A 24,187-nucleotide genomic window follows, 5' to 3' on the forward strand; every position below is an offset into this window, starting at 1 on the left:
GACATAGGCTGTGCTTCCAGCTCCTAAATGACCTGCAGTGCAATTTACTGTAGTGTGTACTGTACAAAGTTCTTCGGTATCCACAGGAACAGTTACCAACTGATGTGAACTTCCTTCCCTAAAGAGCTTGTTTTGAATAACAAACTACTCCAGGGGGAAATACATTATCTTGTCTAATCAAATGTTCAAGTGAGGCTCATTTCATTCCAGGGTTTTACTATGTGTTGTGGAAATGTGTGTGACACTGACCTTTAATTAAGTCTCAACCCTAAAGGAAGACAGCAAAAGCTGAGCAGCCAAGACTGCACAGATGAGTTTAAAGCTACATTTAAATGGTTTAAACAACTAATCAGGATCTCTTATTTTTTAGTGCATGTGTTCTCTAAGATATTTATTTTCACATAACGTACAAAAAAGGGGGTTTGAAAGCGTCAGCAGTTATTTATTCTTTCTTTGTGCAGTCAGCTTTCAAATACAGATGTTAAGCATACCACCTGATGTATAGTTTGTATTATCAACATGCCTGCTTTTATCCAAGTGTATTTATTCAGTGTCTTTTCATTAGTTAAAAATGTTCCACACTGAGAAATATGTACTTTAGACAGAGAACAATTCAAGAGGACGGCATCACATATATGCAGGGCAAAAGTTCATTTTTCGCATCAGAGAGCTTGCGTCAAGTAAAAATGTAACTTGGCCGCTCGTGATCTCTCTCTCCCCAGTTGGCACGAGGCAGAAGCAGCCAAGCACCACCCAAGAGGCCTTCTGCTGGGAGGACACCTTGGGGAGCCTCCTTGCCCAGGTCCCACCGGGGAAGGAAATGACAAGTCATGGGCAGGGAAGAAAGAAAAAGAAACCAAGGGAGATACTGGGGAGCCTTCCTTCAGTACCCCCCTCCATCTTCACAGCAGATGGGGATGAGCAGGCAGGAGATGAGAGGATCTGGCAAGCCCATGGAGAGCTGAGAAAGCAGAGAGGGAAGGTCTTGCTGACACTGTGAAAATCACTAATAAATCATCTGATGAACAAGAATGTAGTGTTGATTACGTTTGTCCACAAGGTAAAAAAATAATATGTAATTCTTTTGGTTAAACAGATAACAATGTTGAAATTTTTGCCACTTCTTTGTTGTTTTTTTTTTTTTTTTTCCAGGCAATCAAGCACAATACAAATACAATGAACACTACAATAAACAAAATCTCAAAAACTAGTTCCATATTAAGGTGTTAATATACTTTTGATGTTCTGGTCAAATACTATGTTGACAGTCAACACTTTAAACATGCACACAAGGTATAATGGTCTTGGTAAATCAGAAAAAAAAAGCATTGTACCACAAGGAAATACTTTGATTTTTGCAATTGATATAGAGCAGTTGCACGATATATCCCTCAAACATTCTCTGCTTGTAAAGTTAAAAGTCACAAGATGAAGGTAGCTAAACTCTCCAATGCAGCAAAGCTGCATCTTTAAAATTTTCTTGGAACAATTCCTAATGATTCAGTTCTAAGTTTTACTCTGCTCTGGAAAAAGTTTTGACATCCATCCATATAAACTGGAAAACAAACCAGTTACTTATTTTTCTTTCTCACCTAAAGTTTTTAGTTGTAGTTGGCTGCAGAGCTTAGTTCTAAGACTGCTTTAAATCACCTTTTTTATCTATCACTTTGTAACCTTCTTGGAAACATATCCTGATCTTAAAAAAATAAAAATCAGAACAAAACCTGCTTAAATTAAACCTTTAATTTTGAGTTAAATGTGGATTTTGCTTTTTTGGGTACTTCTGTTGAATTTTAAAGTACCAATACTGGCTCCTATTGTGCATCACTGTACCAATTTTGAACATATTTTTGCATATTTGTATTTTAGATAATCTGTGTTTAGACAGAGATTGAGAGTACTTTTATTCTAGCCTAAAGACCCTTGATTAATTTTTTTAAACAAACCTGGTGACAAACATGCTCATGCCAATCTTTTACTTCACATAATAATAATAAAAAAAAAGTTAACTTCCTTTCCCTGTGTCTCTCTTTTTACACGCTCAGGAAACATCACTGGGACGTTTTCCTTGTGATAACATAGCATTCAGATTTTAGAGAAGTGAACATGGAAACTAAGGCAAAGAATAGCAGTAATACAATTTGAAACGAATTACAAATACTGCTAGATGTAGAGAAGCTTTCAGGCTGCCTCCACACAGCACTCATTATTCAAGTATTCAGCTAAGACAGTCTCTGTATTTCTGTAAAGATGGATATATTCCCTTTCTATTTTTTTCAGGTTACATAAATCTAGGCTGAAATGCAAGAAAGAGGTTTTAATTCTTCCCTTCTTCCCTTCGTGAGAAAATATACGAAATTATTTACTGCTTGTGCTAATATAGGTGTGCTAATAGAGGTCATATTTTAACATTTTTAGCAGGAATTCAAGAGTTCATATTTGCTCTTGATTCATTTCCTAAATACCACACTTTACCCTAGCTATACTCTGAGCTGACCTTCAGACTTTTTAAATATATACATTAGACACAACTCTCCCTCTCCTGTAGCATCCAGAGCTTGTGAAACTTCTGAAGTCTCACTGTTGAGCATGTGCAAAATGGTCTTATTCTTTTTGAAACTCCTACTGTGAGTGTTTACCTCTCAAGCCAGCCACAGGGTCTCTTATATTATTCAGTAACAGCCTATACAAAGGCTGACAGACACAGGTTGACGATTCTCTTTTGGTAGCAGACTTTCCTAGCTTACAGAAGGAAAACCATCACACATTCTGCTAAGAAAGGTGGCGTGCTCTCTCACACTCATGCTGCAACTGGAAAAATGAAATAACGGCTAATAGGGAAATCTTACTGGCACATCAGGCAAAACTTTCACCTGAACAACAGTTATGATTTTTTTTTTTTCATTCAGTTAACCTATTTCAAAATGAAATGGCATAGTGCTGATTTAGATATGTTAGAGAGTAATCCGACAAAGTCGACTTCTGTGAACTCGCCCTGCCTCCCCCAAAGACTACACAAGCTTTACCAAATAGCTTCACTTCTACAGACTGTCACTGACACGGCACCCACCGCCACAATGCTCCGTTCTTTCTTTACATCTACAGCAGCACTATTGTGCTGGCTCAGCCAATACCCCGGGAACAAGTAAACAGAATTTAAACGTATATGTACCTATATGTACCCCCTCTGCCATGTCTTCGGTGGCCAAATGACCACTCATGGGATTTCTGCATACCTATCGATCATGTTCCCAGTGAAGATAATACGGGAACACAGAGGAAGTGGCTTGCAGTTACGCAACGAAGCCAGCAGAGAAGAGTTCTTGTTACGCGAGACTCATACAGCTATTAAGTCTTTTGTGTGCTGCAGTTCATGTCAGTCAATTGTTTTTGAAATCCATCAGACTAAGCCTTAAAGCTCCAGTCCACAACGTTAAGTTCAGGAATAACTGCAGTGCAGGTAGCACTGTTTATTTACTGAAGGGTGAACAAGCCAGACCTGTTCTCATAGCACCTAACCCCTGCAAGAAATGGCAGGCAGCAAATCAGGAGAAGCAAAACTAACACACGGCACCGTGTTTCTCCTACCGCAAAGATCGTCAGTGGCTTCTGGTCTGACCATAATCTCTGACTGTAGACACAGAGGTGGAGGAAGTAAGCCTTCACCTTTCCATTATATCCTGCCACTTGTTCCCACCTCCACTTTCTTCTTCCCCATTTTGTGTCACTCCACCAGTGTATAACCAAGGGGAGTGATCTGAGTTAAAACTAACCTTTCCCTCCACCTCATTCGGTCAGGCCAAGCAAACAGCTTTATCAGGACACAGCTGAGGGCATGGTGCAGGCATAAAAATGGGAAAGTGGAGTGGGTGGAGATAGGGGAGGCTTACAGGGAGAGAAGGAGCACAGCTCAGCCTGGCAGCACTGCTTGAACAAATGCTCATGAAACTACACCTTGAGCCCTCAGTATGCATGCTCAAACAGCAGTGTGATTCAGGGTTGCTTCAACTATGAAACCTGGGGAGAAAAATAACTGATGTAGGGAGGAAGCAAAGGTACCATATGCACATAAACATCGCAAAAAAAGTAAATGAATTAGAATGTCCGTCAGCCAGTAAAATGCCCTCAAGTTTTGAAAACCATCAGGTCCCAACAAGAATCCACCCTAACAACACTGGGAAAACCTGCCCAGAAATAGTAGGCACCGACTGAACTCAGCCCGTCAATAAGTACAGCAAACAAAGCCTGCTCAGATTAAAGGAGCTCTCTTGCTAGAAGCAACTGCCTGGAATTTCCCCTGCGCTCAAGCTGACTGTCAGACTCAGGATTTTCTCCTGATTACATCCTCAAATTCCATATAGCAGCCCTTCATAAACTGATTAACCAACATTTTCTTTTACATTTCCCTTTTGGTGTCTGGAAGCATGCAAAGCAAAACATTCTTACAAAAAAATAACCGCCTAATTATACTATTTGCAAGGACTTTTGTTTGTATTTACGAAAGGGAAAAAGGAAATACAGAAAACTTTCATTTACTGCATACTTTTAAGCTCCATTTCCCCCCCAGAATTCACACCCCTAGGATCTGGTTATACAGCAAGTTCATATCCATCATGTAGTCATGGATCAGGAACGGTATTAGCATGGCTTTTGGCTGTACTTATAATGTATTAAGGCAATAATTCTTATGATTATGGAACCAAACAAGATGATACACCTTTCAATGTGATCATACTTTAAATCAATAGTATTGCAAGATGTATTTCACCATTTTTCATTAAATGCACTCCATTAGGAAAGCAGGGAGCTATCCCTAACAGCAATGTGAAATGGGAGTTGCTTCTCCTTTCTACAGAATTTGCTATGATGAGCATGACAACTAATGAAACCTGTTTTCCTATGATGTGTCCTTAGTTCCTTAAACCTCTCACTAGCAAAATCACAAACTTTACCACAGCTCTCCTCTCCAGCCCCTCTTACGAAGCCAAATGCACAACATGCATTCTCAAGTGGCGGCACTTACCACAGGACCCACACACAGACCTTCCTGCTTCTACAGCTGGGAGCTATCGCCAGTGCTTCAGAACTACTCATCTGTCACCCGTGACCCGGAGAACTTCTCCTTTAATGCCACAAATTTGAGATAAATTTGTTTTATTCTCCCAATCCTTTTTTTTTTTTTCCCCGTAGACTGACTTGAGGTCCTACACCTAGTAGACTACTGTTTGCCACCAAATGTCCTACTTTGTGAAAAGGTAAGATTAGAACCTGGGACAGAAAGATACACATAAAATCTTATACCTAAACTCATGTGTTTGTCAGTGCAGAAGTGGATAAAAACAAAAACTCATGCTTCCTGCTTTTAACTGAAAGTACCTGAAGGTGTGCTGTTTGTTCCTTTGAACCTTTACAGCTCTTGCCTTCTGAAGTTTTCCAGATTTTCAGAAATTTTTAACTTGAGCAGGTGGTTCATGTTACTGAAAATAGAGCCTTAGATGCCTGAAACAGGGCATTCATATTTCAACACATTTAAGAGACTGTGATCCCTACTCACTGTTATCTTGAAAATGTAGACCTCCATACAAAACAGAAGAGAGGAATTTTCTCCTCTCAAGTTCATTTCCTTCCTCTGAATAGACAGCCACAAGAACACATAATTACAGATTTTTATGTACTTAGAATTGTATTCAGCTCCCTTTTCCATTCGACCTGGAGTGTTCTCTTTTCAAGAGTAAGCATACCCAGTTTTCTTAGTCTTTTCTTATTCTTGATGCTCTCCCCTACACACCATTTGTGTTGCTTTTTGTTTTTCTTTTTTTTTTGTTCAGTTCCCAATACTAGACACAATATCCCAGCTGAGGACCCACCAGTGCCAAAAAGAATGACATAATTAAGTCATGTCTTTTTGTACAAGAGCCTTGTTAATACGTCCCAGAATGAGTTAACTCATTGTCTGTGGTCCATTATTACGAAGAATTTTTCCTGCACTACAAGCACTTATTTTGCATCCTCTGTCCTATTCCATCCCCTTTCCTAGAGACTTTCTGTTTATTCCTGAGAGGCTGTCAAAAGGGGATTTGTGGTTGACCTGCTGGAGGCAACCACGTTTGGCAGATTTAAATTAACACATTTGGTATTATCAAGATCCTAAAGCAACTTGTTGTTCTAAATTCTCTATGAAGTGTACAAGCCATAACTAATAGAGAAAATATGAGGAACTGAGATAGACATTTAAAAATGAAAAGCCAATCCAAAAAAATATTTTAACAGTAAGCAAGAAGATGCCTTCTCTAGTAGCCACTCCTTACTATTTCTGCTCCTTTAATCATAATCTACAACTCATTTTCCCACAAACCACAAGTGCTGAATCATGTAAGACCTAAACTGACATAAAAATAACAAAATTCTGCTACTTGCAGCGTTTCCCCAAGAGAGATCAAAAAGTTCAAAACATTTTCTCTCAGTGACACACAGCATTAGGGACTGCAAAAAAAATGGCACTCTGATTTTTAAAAACATTTTCTTTCTCTTATAATGGTTCCAAACAATGGTCTTCTTTTCTGCTAAATCAGGCAAATCATAAAGAACGATTAAGGAACGATGAGCAGATTTGAAAGCACAAATGTCCTTCGTGGTACTGTAAACATTGCCTCTCCAAAATCAGGCTGAAGACCAATTTTTTTTTCCATTTTAAGAACAAAAATAAAGTGTGTTCTCCTTCTGCACATAAGAAAATATTAGTCATGGTAGATAATTTTAAAAATGCTTTTTCATAAGGAATACACGGCAGCATAGCAAATGAGAAGATGTCATTACACATGAAAAAACAATTGAATGCAATGGATTTTTTGAACCAACTACTCAAAATATGTGACAGATCTGGTAATACCTGAGAAGAATAAGGATAATTGTCATTAACAGTACCCTTTGAGCCGTGCTAATGGTGATGTAGAGACCTTCACACATATGTCTCTTACTCACAACTGTGTTCAAGTTCTCTTGGAATTATAAAATCCTCTACTATAACTCTATAAAAATAGAAAAATAATTCTATAAAAAATACCAAGTCAGTGTCCAAAAAAAAAAAAAAGATGTTAGGAATTATTAGAAAAGGACTAGAGAATGAAAAAGAAAACTTAATTCTACTGTATAAATCCACAGTGTACCTACATCTTGAATGGTGTGTACAGTTACGGCCTCTCATTGCAAACAGTGTCTAGTAAAACCAGAAGATACATGGAAGGGCAACAAGAGTGAGCAAAGATATGGAAGAAGTCCTGTGAGAGAACCAGTTAAACAGACTCTTTAAGCTCAAAGATAAATATTTGGAGGGATATGGTATGTAATGAGAAGGGCAACGTGGAAAAGATGGAATACATATAACAGACAAACTAGGGAAGACCATCTGGCTTAAAAAGAAAAAAAAAAAGAAAAAAAAAGAAAAAAAAATCAATCAAGGGGTACTTCCTCATACAACAAAAACTGCAGACTTACAGCCGTAACTGAAAGTTCACTCAGGTTGCAAAGCAAAAAAAAATAAAAAAAAAAGAAGAAAGAGAGAAATTCCTGGTAGAAAAATTCACTGAAATTATTAAATTATTAAATACAGAAATACTACATGAAGTCAAAAAAAACCTCAGCCATAAATCCATGGAGACTAGGAGAATAAATGGAGGAAATGGAGACAATATTACTATGTGATTGCCGCACTCTTAAACTGTTTTTCCAGTGCCACTACTGGCCATCGTCAGAGATGAGATTCAGTGCTAAATTAACCCATGAACTGAGCTCATATTCTTCTGGTATTATCGAGCTGTGCAAATCAATTGAAGGAAAATTATCTAAGATCCCGTGCACGAACCCTTTCCTTCTGCACAGAAAGTTATGCTGGTGCAGCCTACTGTTCAGTAAGCCTTTTAAAGATATTATTATTAAGAAAAAAAAAAAAGCACAATATGAAAATGAATCACAGTGATTATTGAAAAGACCTACTGTTCGCAGCTTAATAGCATCCAGAGAACTGTCACTTATCTGAAAAAGATTTTGCTTATTTCAAGTTTTGTGCCAATCTCTAACCTACACAAGTTTTCCCACCCCCAAGAAAATCCATAAAAGTGCTCAACGACCTCCCAAATATAAATTTAACACGGGGAAATGGTTCGCTGGGTTTGTTTTTCAATTGAAAGTCTTTGTGATTTCGATATTAATATCACTGCGTAACCGGAAGTTCAACTGCACGAATGCTGTGCTAATTGCGAACCAGCAGTGCATTTAGGTCCCCATATATGCAAATGTTTAAGCGTTTGCAAGACCACATAGACAATATAGGATTTTGGTACGAGCTTTGTTTTTTCTGGACCATTCTACTTCTTGCTAGGCTTTCATTCACTGGGGAGAAGAATCACAACTTGCTCTGTAGAACGTATGGTCATTTGTAGGCCAGGCACCAAATTTAACCCCTTATTTCTGCAAAGAAGTAGCAAAAGTTCTTTGCAGTTTGGATAGCTGATTTTCAGAAATGTTTAGAGCCACCTTCCTCTATTGACATGATTTTGAATCCATCAGATTTTCTCATTATCATTTCTGACTTACGTATTCCCTGATTAATTACTCTTTTTGTCCATTAATATACCCACTCTCTTGTTTGTTAGTTATATTTTTTAGTTTACTATTATTGCAATCTAGAGAGAAAGTCACCAGATGATAACACAGACAAAAATGGTAGTTCTAGGAGTGGAAAAATAAAAGCTCTGCTGTTCAATTAAATGTATGTTAACCAAAATACAACAGTCCGTTCTTCCCAAAAGGGACGGGCAACAATGGCATCATGAAAAGGATGCACAGGCTAAAGTCCAAGTTGAAGGAAACCTGTCCGCCAGAAAGAATATTCTCACCCCGATGTTTAAGGCTACCAAAACCGGATGGGAAGTGACACTTCTGCAGCATCCGCTGGGAAAATGGTAATTGATGACATGGTTTCAGAACAAGTGGAAATACCTGACCTCCTCCTCTCTCCAATGACAAAATAAAAGAAATAACCATACATTCATAGCTTAATTTGTTGTCGTTATTCACATTTGCCTTCGGCCTTTTCTTTTTGCCTCAGGTTGTGAACTCCTCTAGGCACCCAGCCTGCACCCAAGGTGGACCCGTCTGACAACCTGGAGCTGCTGCTCGTGGCCAGCTTCAGCTTCGTAGGTTGGCTGCAGAGGGAAATGAGGATACGCTTCTCCCTATTTTACTTAACCATTCTTTGCCTTTTCTTGTTTTTCCTACCTGACAGTTCTTAAATTTGATATTATTTAGCTGATATGAAAGAAAGTATGTGGGTGTATGTTAAGAAAAGAATGATCTGCACAGCTCTGTCACTTAACATCCTATGGAAGTGAGGGTGGACGTGATCAAAAAGCATTCACCAAATTAACAGAGAGAAGAGGGCTTGCATATCCTTAGCCTATTTTATCTTGCTAAACACTTTCACAGTTCAAAACAGTGGGATAATTATTTGCATTAAAATATGTTTAAGTCCTCCTGACAGCAATAAGAAAACTCAAATGGAATGAATTGGCAGAAGTGTCAGAGAACGTTTACTTTTAAAAGATTTAAAAGGCAAAGTTCATCTCTAATGTCGACATAACAGATAAAAATTCCAATATTCTTCTTGCCTAAGGATAAATATCATTTCAAAACATCCAACATAGGTTTTTAAAACAAATACTAGCAGATTAATTACAAGAGTGCACTTTAAACCAACCAAAATTAATCTACTGATTTAAAGCAAGAAAGCATAATCTCCATGCTTCAAGTGATAGCTGGCATGCTTACAACCAGATGTAGCTCTGTTCCAAGAAATTACTGCAAGACTTTCCAAAGTAAAAGACAATATAAACTTAGGACTGTGTTGTACAAATTACATCTTCCTTCTGCCTCCTTTTTAAGAGAAGATCCTAGAACTTGACTAAAACACTTGAATTGAATCTTTCGGCTACAGAAAAGCAAATGAAATTAAATAGGTGGCATAACAAAAACCACAACCATATTATGGAAACTTTCATCATTAACTGCAAATGCGCACTGTTCTTGCCCTGCAACTGCTTTAGAGCCCCATTTACACTTTTCATAAAGAGCTGCTTCAATACTTTGGGGGGAATTGTCCATAATACTTGCACGTTTTCAACTTACTTACTTCATTTTAGGGAAGGTACACACAGAGTCTTCTGTTCATACTGTTTGAGCTTGTTCTCTATTCCTCAGCTCAGGCTGCTACCTTCTTCAAACAAAATATCCGGTCTGTTACTGTAGTCTATATTGACATTAAAAAGATAATCCACTGCTGACAATAAGTACAAGCAATGGATTAAGCTATGGAAGTGGTGAAAAAAAAAGAATTTGCGAAGGTCTAAGCTGGCAATGCTCAACACTGTTCTAGAAACCCCAGTTAGGATTGCATCACACGGTGATGAAAGGGCAGGTAGCTCAGATTTATGGCTGTCGTGCTAATGAACACTCACTTCTTTGAATCTCTAAACAATAGCACTATTATTGAGTAGGTGATATCCTCTGGTCCATAGGTCTCCACTGGCTTCGGTGATGATATGCATACATACAATGATTTATCTCTGGTGTACTTTTTTTTTTTTTTGAAATCATGGCCACTGAAGTCAAAGATTCTCCCTGACTAGTAAACACATTACTTTTACAAAGCACTCAAAAATGGCAAAAGTAGTACATCAACCAGCCATCTTTGGCTTGAGACATTAAAAGAATTGATAATGAGGACAATTGTTCCACATATTCCGCTATGTTTACCTTTTCTGTGGCTGTAATGGAAAATTTGTTTTAATGCAGTTTATAAATAATAATTTATGAAAAATTTTATTTTCCTCTGCAAACTGCCACTTGTGAAAGTATGAAATGTCATCATCCTCAGACTAATGGGACAGTGTGTCTTCATTAAGATTATGGTTACCGTTCGTGTGTATTTACATTTAGCTTCATCATAATTCAGTTTTATCTACACATGAAGGAACAAACAAATGAAGTTCTTGCAAAGGTTTTAAAATGCATGTTAAGCCTTACTAAACTAAATACTAATTTGAAATTAAATCTTCTAGAGATTTCAATGCCAATCAACCTAAGTGCTGAAAATTGAAAGAATTTCCGTCCTGTTTCTTCCTTGAAGGAAGACCAGGAATCAAGATCAATCTGTGATCCCAGACAGGCTGTTCATCTCCTTCAGGCACCAGATGAGCCAAACGACGTTACTCCTTCAGCTGCTCTTCAGCATCTCACTGTCTGAGGTGGAGAAGGACTGCTGCCACCTGCACAGCTTACAAAAGACACCTAAGCAGCAGCCAAGAGTTTGGGAAAGAATACAAAATACACCTGTAAATAAATCAGGAAGCTTCACAGGTCTGGGGCTAGCGTATAGACATTGATCATACTAACATCACTTCCACCTTTCCTTAATTTAAAATTAGGGTATGCGCTGAAAAACACATGATGAACAAAAATATTCTAAAGCTCATAAATAATCCTGTAATATATTTTTGGTTCCGCAATGAAAATCAGTCACTCCTACTTAAAATGATAATTCAAGTTATTAGTCTTCCAGTTGCCATCAAATCAAATATCCAAATTTAGAAGTAAAAATATTTTTATCCTTCTAAAGTGCTATGGAAGTATATAAAGTTTCTGGCTAAAATTGTAGCAGAAAAGACAGAATGTGAAATTTATTATTATTAATTTACGGTATTAGACTGGATGCTGGCTTGACTTTCAAAAAAGTCCCCCACTAATATGTATTCACAGGTACAGAATTTGAAGTAATAGCAGTAAATGTCAATAATTTAGGAGACAACAGAAGTTTTAGTTAGCAATAATAATGAGTGATAGTATCTTTCCAGTTTCACAGTGAAAGCCTCTGTGTTGTGTGATGATAATAAGTAAGGCAGGCTGGGTGAAGCGTGAATCCAACCCCACTACCTGGGAAATCAGATTCACGATGTAAAATAGCAAACACTCAATTTGGTGCTGCTATGATGATGTAATATCGAATATAACACTACTGTTGATTCATAAGCAGCGTTGTTAATAACACTTTCTCAAATAATTCTCTTTTCAGACCGAAATTCATTATTTTACATTGAAAGCTATGCAAAAATATATTCTAAAGAAGGCAAATACATGGGAAAGATGAACCCCTTCTGCATATTTTGTCTTAAAAATATCGAGATAGCAAGACCTAGAAACAATCACAGACTCCAGTACCTTCTTTTTATTTTTTCTGAATGCCGCAGCTCATTTGTGATTACGCATGGAACTTCCCATGGCTCTCAGTCTTGGCATTTCTGCTGTTAACCATCTGGGGCCTAAGCAGATCTCCAGCTCCTTTCCAGGGACATTATTATTTTTTTATTTACTTATCTTTGGTAGAAGTTGTTAACAGTTGTGGTTCAGTGACTTTGGAACAAGGGGAGGAAGAACTACGTTCTATACTTTATTAAACAGACCGGTGTTTTGCTAAAGCAAAAACCTTACCTTATTTTTATGCACGATCATAAGGAATTCCTTCATACTAAAGCAAGCACATCCTCCCTCCTGCCCCCCCCAAAAAAGTCTGTATTTTAAGCAAGAAATCCTGAGCCTCATGGAAGAGCTATAGTTTTCACAAACCACTTCAATTTTAAGCCTCAATTGTGTTTTCAGTAATACCTGAGTATTTATAAAAGAATTAAAATAAAGAAATTAAAATCACGGTAGATTTTAATACTTTTACTGTTTCATAATATATTATCAACTCAAGAAAGGTTTTTGTTTGTTTGTTTTTCAACATTGCCCTATACTTGTTTGCAATACAATCCACATTCTAGTTTAGAAACTACATGGTTAAAATAATACCTAATTATTTCTGAAAGCACTACTGGATGGACTGATCCATTAACAGCAAACTTAATCCTTAGAGAGAACGCAAACAACATAACATATAACACTTAAGTATGCTCTTGATCTCAGGTATGAAATGTTTACAGTTTTGTACTTTAACATTGACTAGTCAGAACATTAGGGCCACGGCTTGCCGATTTAATGAAAACCAGACACGCTTACACAAAATCTGTATGCAAACAGGTATTTCATACCAAGGGAAAGGTATCACTGAGCATCAGCAGAATCTGCTCTTAACATGACAAGAGCTCAACTTCAGTATCTGCTGTTAATTAATCATTAGTGTATAGCATAAAAACGAGCACTATCACAACAAAGAAATTTCATCTCTTGCATAATTGCTACTTCTCCCCAGTATTCGCTACTTTTCAGTATCAGTCCTCTTGACAATATTAACCTGTGTGTGACGACTACAGAGTTGCCAGCTCCATGAGCATATATAGTATTTTCAGCTGTCCTTCTCTGACAGTCTTCTTCATTAGTTTTTGAAGTGTTTTTAATTCAGGGTAGTAATAATGTTGTTGGACCTATATGATTTAATCATCATATGGCCCTCTAGATCCTTTCCAAGTTTGTGAAAATAAAAAAAAAAAACAACAATCAGTGTGCATCTTAGACCAAGAAAAAGGCAAATGACAATGTTTAAAAGTCAACTTGATTCTTAAAAGTTAATTTTGACTTGAAACCATAGTCATATTAAGTGTTACGATCAAAGGTAATTATAAAAATTTGTGGCTGTTCATCTTACCAAAATAGTAAACAAAGCCCTAAAGTAACAATTGAGACAGAAAGAAAAATCAAATCAAGCCATTTCTAGCAATATTCACTGTATTCTCTCTTTTATGATATTTTTATGTAAAACTTGGTATATTTTCATACTCCTGAGAAACACGGAAATACTGCAAGTTATTTGAAAACCAAAAAATGTTAGATGATGTTGTTTTGTAACTCCTTTGGGCTACATCAAGCACATATTACAGGGAAACTTAAACACGTTGTGGCCAAATAGGATATTAAAGTCACAGCATTAACTGCACAACCCGAGGAAGTTTAACCATATACGAACCCTATTTATCATGTTTTTCATCTTTTATTTAACCATTTCTTTAGGATAAAGATTTTCTGGAGACCAGCGATACACTTCCCTTCAGCAAGATCTCCAGTTACTCCAAACACCGAGACCCATGTCTTGTAAGCCAGCAATCACCAGGCAAACTCTGAATTTGAGTATTATGTCTAAGAAGAACTTGAAATGCCTAACAGAAGTCTACTTAATTTCCAATTCTGACCATAAATAATTTTTTCTTTCTTTTGTTTTTACGTTACAAATATGAAGTCCTGATTTTTACGAAGAAAACGTGGAGGAAAGTTAAAGTAATGAAATTGAACTCAAACTGCCATATCTGAAAATGCAGAGCAAACCACAGACCAGATTAATCTAAAGCACTTTCCCTGTCAATGCCTACATTAATGTTTCACTTTTGAAAGCTGAATTAAAGAGCTTGCCTGATTGATAAAATAGCTTTACAAATTATTTTTAAAACCGGCATTCTAAAATCAGCACAAGGGACTACATCTGCACAATTCTGTGTTTTATAAAGGTTTAACAAAATACTCTTCCTCCCTAGAAACATTCTCAGCAAAGGAAAATGAGTCTTTTGAGAAGTCTCCCCACTCCCCAGTAACTGGATTAAGTGTTTGCATGTTCTCTATTAAGCAAGTGATTCACGTTCACTGGTGACCAGTTCATGCAGGCAAACACTCGACTACACACTTGGGCTGCAGCTAACTGAATACCTGCTGTATACATACATGTAACCGTTCACGTGAGCCCGATCTGAGAGATACATTATGAAAAACAATTTGACTAAATTTGGGAGGAAGACAAAGGACAAAGGAATTACGTACCAAGCAGATTTGTTGCGCCCACAAAATTCAAATACTCTAATAAAGACAACTGAACTTGGGTAAACACATGCTTACATAATACACCATGTTTTTCCACAGCTACTAGCATAATATGCCCTTAATATGTTCACTCTGTTTCACAAAGGACAAAATAAATCCCCATCAATAAAGGATTAAAAATGGCGCAGGTCAATTCCTGTTAACTTTAGCAAATATCAATCAGCACTTTGCCAAAAATAATAAAAAATCCTTTCCGATAAGCTGTGCATGCTTCCATTTCAGTTTTAAAGCCTTTCTGCAGACTCTGTCCTGGAATACACTGCTAAGATAATGTCTAAAGTAGCCATCAGAAGAAAATTTATCTTGATTCCTTTCATGACTTCAAGGAAGAAACTACAATGGACACGTGACTCATTCACATTAATTCACTTAAAAAAAAAACAAACCAAGCCTTAAGTATTATTTATATAATTAGACCACACCAGTCACCCAGGCATTTTGGGGGGTAAAAATTATATTTTATTATACTATAATTAAAATTATATTGTATTACTTTTAACAAAAGTAACGAAAGGCAACACAAGAATCATAAAAGAAATCAAGAAACTTTTGATTTTTTAAATAACAATTACGTAAGTCATCAAGGTAGCGTAACTAAACCAAATTAAGGACTATTTTTTAAAAAGTAAGTAAAACTATTGGGGGGCAATGTACAGATCCTTAAAGCAATGTTAAAATGATGTATAGAGAAAATGTGACTTAAAATTTTTACCATTAAGAACATAAGATGAGTGACTTGCATTTTGTAGAGAGCTATACAATTAAAAAAAAACAATCAAAAACCCAAAATATAGATCTGAGTACAATTGCGAATCCCATCCTCACTCAAGTTCTTGGAATTTCAGTCATAAATTTTAATTAGAATATGATTTCACCCACAGGAAATCAGTATTATCAAATCCACTTATTTTAAAGGACAATTTTCACAATTAAACGTATATTAGTTAATTTGCATGCGATTTAAGTATGCATATCCAAGCATATCCAATATGTCACAAATATATTTAAATTAGTGTCTCATGAGTGTTGGCCATATTGTGCCATCAGTGAAGTTTTTGCATATCATGAGGGATCTCTCTGTAAAGACTCATGGTACACTGCACTCATTTTACCACATTTTGCATGCAGTTTATTTGAAATACATCTGAAACTAAAATACATTGACTTCCAAGACCAAGATTACACAACTAACATTATCCAAAAAAAATAACACATCTGTAATTCATATTGCAACAATAGGGGCTGCTGTCTTAAACTGCTCACCACCATCCACACTGCTAAAAATCCTAAAATTACCTCTTCCCTCGTTCAAAGGAAGAAGGGTCACATTTGTCATGTTTTAGAATGTGCCAAAATTTACCCCAGAGGCAATACCTAAGCATTGCTTAAGTCAGCATTTTTTCTTTTAGATCTGCTTTTAAATACAGACGATACAATAGCAAGCCCTGAATGAACACTATTAAATACTTTATTGGTTTCTCTGGTTCAGAAGGCCTTATTCCATACATCAGGTATTAATTAGAGAATCAGTAATGCTTAACACAGGATGCACTGATTATTATCCAAGTATTTATTTTTATATCTGTCCTTATCCAAAAATACAAAATGGGTCAAAAGTTATTTCAGCTGGAAACACAAATTTACTTTAAGTTATCATTGACATAAACTGGAGTGGAATCAAGCCCTGAAGCACAATAGCACTTTTTTTTTTTAAATCCGTCTTGCTCACACATCTTCATGGAGAAAAACAACATGCTAAACCAACAGACATTAAAAAAAAATAATCTAGCCAAACTGTATTTTACAAATACTAAACCTATGAATTGGTAAGAGAAGAAAACAGAAACAGATGACAGTGGCACATAAAATATATTTACTTCTAAAACAGCATTAGATTTGTCTTCCCTTCTTAAGCCTGCAAACACTATTTTTTTCTACTAGGACTATTATTTGACACTATTTCAAATAATGTGATAGATTTATCAGAAATCCTACTTAATTAAAAAGCAGAGTTATTAATTTTTATTATTTTAAACAAAAATGGACTTTGGAATCAAGATTTCAAATGAATTATTACTTGCTTCATAGTCCCTGGGGCCCCATTCTTTTTCCCCTCCACGAAGAATAAGCTTTTCCCCTCTACAACTATCAAACTGTGAGTTCGATTTGCCCAGATACAGACAGCTTCTCTGAAAAAGGAGAATTTTTGTAAAAAATAATAATAATGAAGCAGCCCTATGGAAAGTCCGCTTCAGTTTTCTTACCCCCCAAGAGCTCAGAAAAACAGATGTACTATAGAGAATGACAAAAGATATATTCAACTAGTTATTTTACCCAAAAAAATAACAATTTGTTTCATCCAATACAAATTGAAGAAAAGAAGATAATATGAGCAACAAATGCCTGAGAACTGAAATACCTGCATAAGACAAACATTTCATGTCAAATTTGACTTCCATTTTTAAAAAGAGTTTCTCATTTTCACTAACTTACATCTACCAATTGAGCAATTATGCCATATGTGGGTGTACCTTACAGTCGTTTTCTTAACATCTGCATTCTGTGTTAAATTCTAACTGTACAAGATGTCTGATATTTTTTCTTTATCTTGAACCTTCAAAGTGGTAGCTTTACCAGAGGCAAAACCACACACCAGAGAATATGAGTCATATAATAAAGAAACGACTCTTCCCCTTCTCCCTCTTCCACCCTGAAGCTATAATAACCTAAAGACACTCTATTGTAAATGGCTTCTTTGGTAATATTGATAGCATGAACAACTCACAATCATTTAGCCAATGAAGGAAGATTTCTATAGTCCTTACTGTATCCATAACAAATTGTTTTTGATATATACTGATTTTATATATATATATATAATTCTAAGTCCAATTCGAAATTATTCAACTGCAAAAATATTTTTTAATAATATTCATTACGTCTGTGCAGTTGCTTTCATGTCATGCATAAAACATCAACCATACTACACACATTTCTATAAATAATAGTGTTAAAAGATAAAAATAATCAAATGTAAGATGTCTATGCAAGTTAATCCAAATGGTATCTCTAAGTTGAGTACAAAAGTGTAACCTCCATACAGAAATCCCTACAGTTTTCATACGGTTCCATATCAAAAGATGGCTCACACTCACAAACAACTAAACCACTGCTAAGGCCACCTACAATAAACAGATAAGGAAGCAAACTACCTTACTCAACCACTGCTTATGTGAGTTTCCACTCTGAAGTGCAGTTAAGTATGGAAAATGCTACTGGGACCGCTCCATCCTTTTAAATCCTTTTCTGCAGGTAAACTGTAACTCCTTAGACTGACATCCTGCATTTAATTCCATGCAGGAAAACAGCTTTCAACAGAGTCTTATTTGAAGCGTCAATATGTCTAATTATACCAGAAATTTTAAAGAGAAGAACTAAATACAGAAACAGCATTTACAAACATCAGCAAATAAATCAGTAACAACAAAACCAAGCAACACTAAAACAGGTTGAACCACCACAGTCCTGTAAGAAAGTTAACCCAGCGGTTATGCTGGCTTGAGCTCTTCTCATGACCATCTTCCAAAAAGTCAAACAACAACAACAACAAAAAAAGCCAGCAACATTTTGGCAAATGAAAGTGAATTGATGTGTTCCCCCTCAAAGCAGAACAAAGCAGTGGTTTCTAGTCTTACCTGTGTATAGTCAAAGTCAGAAAGAGGAGCTATACTCTTGATGTAGTCCATTCGAAATTGGTTTTCTGGGTTGGCCAATGGAACTGGTGGTATTAAAGTGCTCATAGCTGAAACTATAGTCTAGAATTGGATAAAACAAAAACAAATACATTAATCTGGATAAATCTAAGATGCTGGATCAATAGAAGATAATCCAATCTGATCAGCAAAATGGGATTTCTCTCTGCACAATCTTAGAGAGCACAATCCTTATCATTTCCAGCACACCCAAGCATTGAAGAACAGTATAAAGTATGTTCTTACCACAATCGCATCTTTAACATTTTTCCGAATATCCAGTATTTTCTGTTTCTTTTCTCTGCATTAAAACAGAAATATTAACACTTTGATTTTTTGCTTCCAAAGCAGCTCAGTCAGTTGCATTTATTTTTTTCCACTGATCGCTTGTTTATCTGCTCCTCAGTCATTACAACATACTAACTGAAAACAATAGCAAGACAAATATGTCTTACCACTCATCCCTTTTCTCACACGGTGTGAAGAGCAATCCACATTCATCTCTATTTTGTTTTTTGTTTTTTTTAATCAATGATAGCCACATCTGCAAAGCCTCCCCTGATGAAACTAGAAGTCATCCTTTCATTCCTACAGCATGCTGCAGATATGCTCGAAATCAACAACATATAGGTGAAAGTCAGCAGGTATCTAAAATTAACGCTATAGATTAATAATGATTTCCGGGAAAGAGTTCTTGAGAGAGAAGATGATGTAGCCTCAGAAATCAGGAGGATTTCTAACAAACGTGCAGGATTAGTTTCAGTTTTACACTCAGCCCAGTACCGGAAAAACAGCAGCCGCTGTCATCCTGAATGTGACTTGACATGTATTTTTGTATCACGGACAGATGCAATATTTAGTTATTTGCTTCTATGTAAAAAGTAGTCGCCATGTTGTTGCTACACAGGGGCCTGTCAAGCGCTGCAGTAGCAACAGTGTGAAATACAGTAAAGGGGCCAGAAGGAGAAAATGCAAATAGACAACAGCAGCAATTTCCTTATTCTCGCTCCCCTTTCTCCCCTCCCTCCCCCAAAACGCAGTGCCCGGCCACCAAAAGGCAGAGGATGCCAGGAGAAATTTCCTGAGCCTTAACCTGCTTCGAGCATGCAACGCAAAAAGCAGCCACGACGCCAGAGCGATCCTTACTCTGAATTAAATCCGTTGACATGCAGGATCCTCATCTGTTTCACAATAGTGCTTTTCCCTGACTCACCAGCCCCTGGAAGAGAAGGGAGGGAAGGGAGAACATTAGGAGACGAGGCTCGGGATGGCCTTTTCATTACGCTTATGGTTATTTTTATTTTTTCGGCCGCGGGAGCATCTCCCACCTCCGGCTGCGCTTCCCCGCGGTCGCATCCGCGCGGCTCGCCCCGAGCCCGCTCCGCGGTGGCCCCGCGGTGGCTCCGGCCCCGACCCTGACCCCGGTCCCGATCCGGGCTGGGTTTGGGGCTGCCTCTGGGGTTGGGGTGGCAGCACCCCGCTTCTCCACGGCCCCCGTCCTGGGGGGGTGGTGGTGGGGGTGGAGGGGGCTCGCTCGGCCGCCCCCCCCTCCCTGCCCCCGTCCCCGCCGCCTTACCCAGCAGGAGCAAGCGGTGCGTCGCTTTGTAAGCCAGCCGCTCCTTCTGCAACTGCTTCTCTATTTTTTTGTTGGCTTCTCGCTGCGCTTTCTCATCGATACGCTGGTCCTCCGTTTTGCTGTTGCCCAAACACCCCATAGCCGCTGCCGGGGAGGGATGTCAAAGCGCTGGCTTTGCGCAGCGGGTTATTTACAGGGGGAAGGGGAGGGAGGGGGGGGGGGGGGGGAGAGGGAGGGAGGCGTCGAAGACCAGGCTCTAAAATCCCGATATCCCTGCGGCGGTTTCTCTTCGCTTCTTGCCCCCGGCTCGCTCCGATAAAATGGTCTCTGGTCGCCCTCTGATCAAAACAGAGTTTGTTTGTTTCCCTCCCCGGAGGAGATGCGGGGAGCAGCCGCCGGAGGTGGCCGTGCCCGAGCAGGGAGGGGGCGGGGGGCAGCGATCCGTCGGCGGACGGCTAACATGCAACGGCGGAGAGGCAGCGCAGGGCTCCTCCTGGAAACCAGCCTGGTGCCGCTCTCCTCGCTCCCTCCCCACCGCGCACACAATCCCTATATTTCTCTCCGAAGGGCTATTTTTGTCTCTCCAACTCAGCACTGCCTCTCTCTGCCAGACCAGGAAACGGGCAGGCTGCAACCCCTGCGCGCAGGGCGGGCAGAGCACGCGAGGTGCCAGCCGGACCCCGACACCTGGGGGGGGACCCGGACGGGGCCAACGCCGCCGCCGCCCCCCGCCCGCCGCCGGGGGAGCCCCGAGCCCCGAGCCCCCCGCCCGCCGCCGCCCCCCGGCCCCGGGGCCGCGGCCCTCGCCCGCCCTCCCTGCTGCCGCGAAAACCTGGCGCTGGCATCCGCTGGACGCAGCCTTTCGGCCCTCCTCCTCCTCCTCCTCTTCTTCCTCCTCCTCGGGAGGGAGCCCGGCCCGGCCGCCCCCCCGCTGCCCCCGGCGGGATCCGGCGTGGTCCTGCCCCGGGCCGCAGGTGGGGGCCGCCCCGAGGCCTTCGGGGCCCGCGGGCGTGGAGCCCACGCACCCGTGGAGACGGAGGGAGGGCGCGGCCCCCCCCTTCCTCCAGCTGTCACAGGGCAGGTTTTGGGGTGCCCCCCCCTTGAATATTCCCAACCCCCTCAGCTGAACGGGAAGGCCAAGCTGTCCCAACAGCACGCAGTGCTGCTTAGTCCAAACACGGTAACATACATGCTCCCACCACCCATCTCTGAAGACTACCGTACATTCGTCGCTTCGTCTACCTCCATTTTAGGTCTGGAGACGAAACACCAAACCGGACAAAATTATAGGTATCCCTACTTGATTCACATCTCTCCCACCTTGCACGCTGGCATCTCGGCACAAGAGCATGGCTTCGGCCTCTTCCTAAATTTCCTAAATTACATGTTCCCATTCACCGAGCCGCAAAGTCACCAAAGGATGGACACACAACCTCTGACACCTCAACAACGTTTTCACCCTTTACTTCCAAATATTATTATCTCTCCAGACTTCTGAAACACGATTAGTAAAAAAATATTTTGATAGCTACGTACGTGTGAAACCCTGGTTGACTAAAATCAAAGATTTGCCCTCAGCTTTGATAAAACAAAGCATCCTTTTTATCTAAGCAGTCTGAGATGACCGTGTCCAAAAGAGCCTAGATGTTACAGACTGGAGGACTGAGGTTGATTAATTGCTCTCTCTCTCAGGCAGGAAGTGCTGGATCTGAGCTCAAGGAAGAGGAACTGGTGCTGCCTGCCGTGGAAGCGTGCCGTGGGGAGGTGAAATGGGCAGGATCCAGAAGACAAGCGGGTACTGCTCTACCTGTGGTTGCAGCTTTCAGGAGAGACACTACGGGATTCAAGTGCCAGGCATGTGTTTTGGTGGCACTGTTTGATCTAGATCGTGGAAGCCGTTTTATTTTCCTCCTTATACAGGCAGTGTGTATATGAGGAGAAAAGTATAGGTACAAATTCACAGGATCTACCAGGCCGAAATACACATTTTTTTTAGCATCAATCCATTTTTTAGGACAGAATGCTTTTTTCCTATTTTGTGTCTGGAGAGTGCAAAAACTTCCTCTGACACAGGTGGGCTTAGAAGCCAAATTCAGGACGACTGCTGGTTTTTGAGGCTGTCAGGCATGGGGTACAGGATGAACAGCTCTGGTGAAGAGCAGTCACACTTGCTCTGGGCTCCAAGCTGAACGGGCTTTGCTAGAAATTATGTGCTGGATGTTCATTGCTCTTTACCATAAGAAGCCAGAAGCTGGGATGCACAAGACGTGTGTACTTATTCATCTCCTATTAAAATACTTCAGTTTGGGACCTATGTCCCAAATCTGGCTAGTGTTGGTTAACCGCAGGAGCTAAATCTGCCTTGTTTTTTTGCACTCCCCTCCTCAGCGGTTTTGTTCCTGCATGTACTAACATGGGGATTTTGGGTGCAGGTTTGTTCCCAGCTTCGATGAGGCTCAGTGCCAATAAATATGACTTGACAGGATCCTGGAATATCCTGCTTTTACCTTTCTCCAAAAGAGGGAAAGTGTTTCTCGTTTCCTCTCTCCCCCTTGCATACCCCATGACCCCTCTGGGTTTCTTCCTCCTGAGAAAAGATCACACAGTTCAAGACTGACACGTGCAAGTGACCTGTGCCCAGAAAGAACTTTTGGCTTTAATTATATTCCCAATCCCCCTTTCCCCCTTCCCAAATGCTCCTTATCCCAGCACATTCAAAACTACAAAATCCTGGAAATAATAGTGCACACAGGAGCAGCTTTCACCATCTTTGGACACAGCATTTTTTTTTTTTTCCAGAGGGAAATCACAGTTACCCCATGCATATGAGTCTCTTCTGCACACAGACAAACCCAGACTGTGAGCCTGCTATTCAGACATATTTGTATCCAGACACAATCCAACCCACCTCTATAAATGGTTTCAGAAACGCTGCTTTACCAAACAAGCTTCTGGTACAAATCACATGTGAATAAAACCAAAATCCTGGGCAAGGAAAAGGAGATTCTCCTTGCTCTTCCCGGTCAGCCAACATGGCAGCCTCCTTAAATTCCTAGTCCTCTTGAAAATGAGATACTTCCATTGCTCCTGCCCCATCAGATCAGCCAATATACATATACGTACATATACTTCTATGTACACATATAAATATATAAACATAAATACACACTGAATGCATGTGCAAAAATCAGATTCGGCTTCTCCTGCTTCATGCTTGAACGTGTCGGTGTCCCCCTGTGACAGCAGGCAGTAAAACGTGAGCCCTCCTGGAGGGAAACCAGAGCCACCTTCACATCCCGCTCTCCTTTGCAAGTTGCCACCGCGGGTCGCGCTGCTGGTGAGCCTCAGGCTGAATGCCGGGGAGCCCAAGCCACGTGCGCGGAGGCTGTGTCTGTGTGCTCGACTGGAAGGAAACCGACAAACCAGCCGAGGCTGATCAGGGCAGCTGCCACAGCCAGCTGCCACAAAGTCACAGAGCTGTTTCTCTTGCCCATTCTGTTTGGACTGAAGTGTCCGTGAAGGGGGACAGAAACTCAGTGAGAATCAATAAGGAGCTCCTGCACATATGGCTCCAGAGACCCTGTTGCTCCTTGCTCCTCTTATCCACAGCAGGACTGATGCAGAGGTTTTTCTTGAAAACATTATGTGGAGGTGGAGAAGGTTTTTCTACAGAAACCCTGCAGACCCTTTGCAGACCATCTTGCCTTTACAGCGCCCCTCCTTCGGCTTTGGAGGTGTTTCTCGAAGACAAAGCAAATGGAGAAATGGATGTAAATAAAAGCTTATGGGGATGTAAGCAATGGGAGAACAGACTCTTCCTGCTTGTCACTCTTCCTGCCTCAGCTTTCACAGGCCTCTCTGAACTCTCACTCTCACTGTCCTCCAGTATGCACTAGGTGGGTAACACTGTGGTGATCTGCTTCTCCTCATTGACTTTTCTTTTTCA

The 24,187-nt window shown here is 39.8% G+C and overlaps 1 protein-coding gene across 3 annotated transcripts in view; it reads right to left on the bottom strand.

Annotated features, from left to right (window-relative positions):
- Positions 1-24,187, bottom strand: part of GNAL (G protein subunit alpha L) — a 193,029-nt gene that overhangs the window by 101,144 nt on the left and 67,698 nt on the right. Inside the window, exons 1-5 of one of the 3 annotated variants that reach the window (XM_080580348.1) lie at positions 21,074-21,090; positions 20,242-20,579; positions 19,812-19,884; positions 18,912-18,966; positions 18,609-18,728 (exon numbers count right to left, since the gene is read on the bottom strand). In XM_080580348.1, coding sequence (XP_080436474.1) covers positions 18,609-18,728; positions 18,912-18,966; positions 19,812-19,884; positions 20,242-20,380 — 387 coding nt within the window. In that variant the 5' untranslated portion in view covers positions 20,381-20,579; positions 21,074-21,090. Of the gene's footprint in view, positions 1-18,608; positions 18,729-18,911; positions 18,967-19,811; positions 19,885-20,241; positions 20,990-21,073; positions 21,091-24,187 lie in introns of those variants that run through there. The other 2 variants (XM_080580347.1, XM_080580346.1) reach the window with 2 other exon arrangements.

Source organism: Anser brachyrhynchus (genome assembly GCF_964034855.1).
Source record: "Anser brachyrhynchus genome assembly, chromosome: 2".
NCBI lineage: Eukaryota > Metazoa > Chordata > Aves > Anseriformes > Anatidae > Anser > Anser brachyrhynchus.